Source organism: Triticum dicoccoides, chromosome 2A (assembly GCF_002162155.2).
Source record: "Triticum dicoccoides isolate Atlit2015 ecotype Zavitan chromosome 2A, WEW_v2.0, whole genome shotgun sequence".
Taxonomy (NCBI): domain Eukaryota; kingdom Viridiplantae; phylum Streptophyta; class Magnoliopsida; order Poales; family Poaceae; genus Triticum; species Triticum dicoccoides.
In genome coordinates this window covers 7635473-7641622 of record NC_041382.1, presented here as the reverse complement: position 1 = coordinate 7641622, position 6150 = coordinate 7635473, and the positions used below count along the sequence as shown (strand labels likewise).

Genomic DNA, 6150 nt, shown 5'->3' with positions numbered 1-6150 from the left:
GAAAAAAAAGAGTACACTGCACACTGCGCGCGCGCACACACACACTGGATTACCATAAGCAACCGAGCTTAGCTAGCACTGGCCAAATGGAATCACGAGTTAGTTAAACCGATTCCAAAAAAGCACATCACCCCTTCACTCTGCCGTATTCGCACGGAGGCCCTCGCTGAGGCAGGCCTAGGGACCTCCCCACGAAAAGACAGATCTTCAAGGCTCTGCTCTGCTCCTCGGAGGCCCAAGCGAGGGGAGACCGGGGTATAAATCGGCGCGGTTCTCGAAGCCCCTCTTCTCCGCCCCGCCCCGCCCCAAATTTCTCCCCCTTTCCGCTTTCCCTCCCTCCCTCCTTCCACCCAAGCTGCTTTCACAGCGAGAGTGCGCGCGCGCGCTGGGGAAGGCAATGGCGGAGCAAGCGGGTGCCAGGAGGACGTGGGCCGCGCTGGCGGCGCTCGGGGCCGTCTCCCTGCTCCTCCTCCTCCTCGTCGCCCTCTCCGGCGGCGGCGGCACCGGCGTCGCGGGGCTCTCCGGCGGCAGCAGGCTCCGGTAATTCCGCCTCCCCTTTGCCCTTCTTCCCCCCTCCCCGTGACGCAATGCGGGTGCGCCGCCCCCGCCGCGAGCGCAGCGGCCAAGCTCGGTGCCGCTCGAGGCTTTTCGTTTCGAAATTTCTCTCTCTCTCTCTCTCTCCGGCGCTTGGCCGGCCACGAGGAGGTCGTGGGAGGCGGCCAAGCTCTCGCCTCCTTTTATTTGTTTGGGGTTCTGCTGCTCCGCCGCCTGATTCCGGGCGCCTCCTCTGTTTTTTCTGCAGCTCCGCGTCGACGGCCAAGGTGGTGACCGCGGCGGCGAGCGGCGCCAGGCGGTGGCTGCGGGACTCCACGTCACGGCTTGCGGCCACGACTACAGCGACGGCGGCGAGGTGCCTGTCCCCCTTCCCCTCCCCGCCCCCAAAATCGCGTCCCTTTCGAACGCCCGACGCGACGCATCAGCGCCGTCGCTTCGTCTCGATCCCGCGATCCCCGCCGTCCACTTTCCACTTTTCCTCTCCCCCACACACCACAAAACAGATCCGGGACACGCACACACGCCGCCGCCACCGGAATCAACCCGTCTTCCCTCCCTCAGAATTTCGTAACAGAATTTGAAATCCGGGGCGGGCCGGCTGGATTTGAGCTGTAACCAGCCGTAACCGCAACCGTAACAGAATTTAGCAACGGTAGCTAGCCAGGATTGGATTCCAGCATCAGCTGAGAGGGAGCAGATATTCACCTTTTTGTTTCTGCGACTTAATTAATAATCAATTAATCGGGAGCGAGGTACCGTAGGACGGACTAGTTCGTTACGGTGGCAGGAGGGCAGTTCGGTAATTAGGTTGGCACTGCACCGGCCACGGTCAAGGCGGTGAAAGACTTTGGCATAGCTGTACTCTTTCTCGGGTACGCTCCGGCGTGCGCAAAGCCAAGGAGCTGGGCGTCAGTAAAAATTCTTTTCTGATTACTATTTTAAATAAGTAAATGTTTCACCTTTTGGTTTTGGTCCCGCGACCGACCAAACACGCCCACGCCTCCCTCCAGCGGCATGCATTCACGCATGAACGCAACGCACAAGAGAATCATGATGAACACGGTCGGCGCACGGATTCACCCGCCCGCTCCGCCTTTTATCCGCTCGCAACCTCACTCCATTCGTGGTAAAAAATGGATCTTGGCGGCGGTGGTACTGGTTCCCTTCTTCCGTGTACGAGGAATTTCCGCGACCTTTGTAGCCGTTGCTAACGACTAATTTTTGCCATGGTACTACAAGATCGTTTCTTCTTCCTGCGTCCTTTTGCTGTTGTTATCGCTCGCATGTGCGCCATGTTCGTACTGCTCGCTTTCGTCCATTGCCTCACCTCACCTGGAATTACGCTGATTATGCAGGGGCGAACGTGCCGACGATCACGCCGACGGTGCCGCGGCGGTGGCGGTGGCTGGCGCGGTGGAGGACCCGGAAGCGGTGGTCTCGCAAGTGCACATGTGCGTCCCTTTCCTCTTTTAATGCTTCTCCTCCCGCCGCTTCCTCAGCCTCATCTACGTTACGCTAAACTGAACCCAACCCGGAGCCAGAAAAGGCAGAAAGCTCAAGTTAGCCAGCAGTAGATCTGCTCTGCACCTTACATTATCTAGTGTTTACATACATTAGTCTCTGTCTCAGCAGGATAGGACACACTTTCTTTTTTACCAGCACCAGTAGATAGAAGTAGAGTCTTGTGCTAGCAGAGGTCGGTAGCCTTTTGTCCCCCCCTTTCTTTTCCCCCTTTAATCACAGCCAAAGCCGGACACACACATACACATGGACGGCCCACCGGACAGCCTCACAAAGCCAAGCCAAAGGGAAGACGAAGAAGATCTGATTCGATCGCCGGGGAGCGGTGTACTTTGCCCTCACATGTGGGCTCCGGCCGAGTGAGCAGCAAGGGGGTGTGTGGGGCCCACCTGCCAGGCACACACCCACCACCGTACTCCGTTATTGCGACGTGACCTGCGAGGGAGAGAGGCAGGCGGCAATAACTCTGTCTCATTCTCCTCCTCTTCTTTTGGTCTTCTCCTCCTCCAACCTCTCTCTCTCACCCAGCACAGCACAGGCCACAGTGGTTCACACACTGGCCAGTGCAGTGGAGAGAGTGAGGAGTGTGACACACCACGTTCTCCCTCCTTGATGCCCCCACTCGCATGTGGCCTTGCCTCCCGCGTCCCGTCCCTGCGATTGCCACCATGGCCGCATTGATGGTGCTCACCAGAAACCTTTAGCTTGCTAGCTAGCATCCCCACCCCCACCTAACCGATCTTTTCCCCCATCCTCACTCACTCCCCCCCCTTTAGTTAGCAGCCACCTTCTGCTTCCTAGAGCTGGTAGCGGCAGGTGATTCATATTCCAGGCACTCTCTTCGTTTTGGTAGTAAAAGTAGAAACTTTTGGAGAATCCAATGGCTGCCAGGAAGAACCATTACTGTTTTTATTAATCATTTGGTGGCAACTGTTGCTAGCTAGAGGCTAGTGAGAGTGGTGACAAGAAACAGTCGGTAGGGCATTACTGGACAATGGATTTATTGGATCACTGTGAATTCGTACCTGAATGAATGACTGAATGTGCCTGTTTTTCAATCATGTTTTGTGCATTGATCATCAGACTGTCACTGTCGTTTTACCTGAATTTTGACGACGATGAGTCGATTAGTTACCTGAAACTGTGAGTAAATCGAGTGACTCTGCTTGTCTGAGTGACTGGCAGGATGGAGCTGTTCTTGTTAATGATTTGGTGACAAGGAACAGTAGGGCATTGTTGGATAAGGAATTAATTGCCTCTGTGATGTCAACTGTAAAATTCGTACCTGATGTTCAGTCATGTTTTGTGCATTGATCATCAGACTGTGCACTGCTGTTCTACCTGAATTTCTGCACCTTTGTGAACTGCAAATCTGTGCCAAGTTACCTGAAACTCTGACTGAGTGATGACTCTGCTTGTCTGAATATATGCTCAGGTCGATCAGGAACAGCACCGCCCGGAGGAACCTGGGGTACCTGTCGTGCGGCACCGGGAACCCCATCGACGACTGCTGGCGCTGCGACTCCGACTGGCACAACAACCGGCAGCGCCTCGCCGACTGCGGCATCGGCTTCGGCCGCAACGCCATCGGCGGCCGCGACGGCAAGATCTACGTGGTCACCGACGCGGGCGACTACGACCCCGTGAACCCCAAGAAGGGCACGCTGCGCTACGCCGTCATCCAGGACGAGCCGCTGTGGATCATCTTCAAGCGCGACATGGTCATCACCCTCTCCCAGGAGCTCATCATGAACAGCTTCAAGACCATCGACGGCCGCGGCGCCAACGTGCACATCGCCAACGGCGCCTGCATCACCATCCAGTACGTCACCAACGTCATCATCCACGGCCTCCACATCCACGACTGCCGCCCCACCGGCAACGCCATGGTGCGCAGCTCGCCCAGCCACTACGGGTGGCGCACCATGGCCGACGGCGACGCCGTCTCCATCTTCGGCGCCAGCCACGTCTGGGTCGACCACTGCTCCCTCTCCAACTGCGCCGACGGCCTCGTCGACGCCATCATGGGCTCCACCGCCATCACTGTGTCCAACAACTACTTCACCCACCACAATGAGGTACTCCTCTACTACGGACGGGTGTACCACCGACATCCCAATCCTAGTCCTACTACAGAGATCCTACCACTCATGTCATGTGTTCCTCGTCCTGCCTCCAATTATTATTGCCAGTCGTTGTTAATTAATCATCTCCTAATCAAAGCCATTAGAATCTATCTAGTACAGGGTTTTGGCGTCTACCAGCAGAAGTGTAGTTTAGCATAGGTTCCATGTGAACTGTTGTTTCTTGTAGATCTAACGAGGAATTGTCGGTTGGCTGTAATGTGGATCTTGTGTTTTCTTTCTGTAGCATCTTGCATGCAAACGAGAGAGATTCTTTTGGTTTTGGAGTATGTGCCAACAGCACTGCTGCTTGGATCTTTCACTGATGGTCAATGAAACAATGTATGTGTATGCAGGTGATGCTGCTGGGTCACAGTGACTCCTACCTCAAGGACAAGGCAATGCAGGTCACCATAGCTTTCAACCATTTCGGGGAAGGGCTCATCCAGAGGATGCCAAGGTAATACATTCAGTAACTCAAGTGCAAACATAGATACTGAAGATTTTCCTCAATGTATGTTGATTGGTTTGCATGCCATTGTCCCTCCAGGTGCAGGCATGGTTACTTCCATGTGGTGAACAATGACTACACCCACTGGGAGATGTACGCCATCGGAGGGAGCGCCGAGCCGACCATCAACAGCCAGGGGAACCGCTACCTCGCCCCAACCAACCCTTTTGCCAAAGAGGTGTGCATATATCCATCCTTGTCATCACCAGCAAATGCAGCAATGCACTTCATTGGTTCAGTGAGATCATCAACATAATTTTCCTGACCGACTTTTGACATGAACAACAAACTGCAGGTGACAAAGAGAGTCGAGACCGCTCAGACCACCTGGAAGGCCTGGAACTGGAGATCAGAGGGTGATATGCTGCTGAACGGCGCCTTCTTCACCCCATCGGGGGCAGGCGCCTCAGCCAGCTACTCGCGCGCTTCCAGCCTCGGCGCCAAGTCCTCATCCATGGTCGCCACCATCACCTCTGGGGCGGGCGCCCTGTCGTGCCACAAGGGCTCTTCCTGCTAGCACAGCACAGCGCCTCGACAAGGACGACAACAACAGAAAAGAGAACACCACCCCCAAGATATACTTACTAGAAGCTAAAAAAGAAGCTACCTGCCGGAACATGGATCACGGTTACAGTTTTTCTTTTCCCTTTGCCCTTCTTTTTTGACGACGGCTGCCTACATATATGTTGAAAAGTTCGCCATTCCGCTGTCAACCTCCCCCTGCATGCCTCTCGGCCGCTGTCAAGAAACGCCCCCGGAGCAGCAGGCGAGAAGCGTTGCTGATTGATTCGTTGGTCGCTCGGTGTCCTATTACTCCCCTGAGTGTGTCTGTGTGTGTTGTGCTTTTGTGCCAGATGATGAGAATGATGCTGGCTGTTTTGTTGTTGTTGTCAACTGAAAAACCGCTAGGATGATTACCGCAACAAGTGTGTGTGTGTGTGTGTGTGTGTGTGTGTGTGTGTGTGTGTGTGTGTGTGTGTGTACCGCAACAAGTTCTGAACATCCATTGTTGTGCATGGATGATGATGCTGCCCTATCTAGCAAACTTGTCGAGTTGGCGAGAAACAAATGTGTTGAACGGCACCGTCACCTCTGCTGTTGTGTTTCCGTCTGTCGTATGTGCTTGTGCTTGCACCTCCAATTCTCACTTGGTTTTCAGCACACCCGAATTCCCTGAACATTCATCGCGCTGGCATTGCTGTTCGTCAATAACGATGGCGCTCCAACAGACCTGTGCACAAGCCGGGTCGGAACCGGCGGAATGAATGAACCCGGAGGAGAAGGGGGAGGACGGTTGGTACGGAATGGTCCTTGCTGCTCTATTGGGATGAAGGAAGAGATGAAATAAACCCCTTGTGGTTTTCAGCATCAAAACTGCATGATGTGCGACTTAATGCTGCTGCGTGCATCGGCGGTCCACCGATGGGTCTCGATCTGGTC

General features: G+C 54.8%; 1 protein-coding gene across 1 annotated transcript; it reads left to right on the top strand.

Moving 5' to 3' along the window:
• The first annotated feature begins 301 nt into the window (after positions 1–301).
• LOC119352713 (probable pectate lyase 8) lies at positions 302–5750 on the top strand. Its single transcript, XM_037619287.1, has 7 exons — positions 302–540; positions 803–910; positions 1911–2006; positions 3512–4154; positions 4556–4659; positions 4750–4888; positions 5006–5750. Exons 1-7 carry the CDS (start codon positions 398–400, stop codon positions 5225–5227), a joined length of 1455 nt encoding a protein of 484 aa, XP_037475184.1. The 5' UTR covers positions 302–397; the 3' UTR covers positions 5228–5750.
• Positions 5751–6150: the final 400 nt, after the last annotated feature.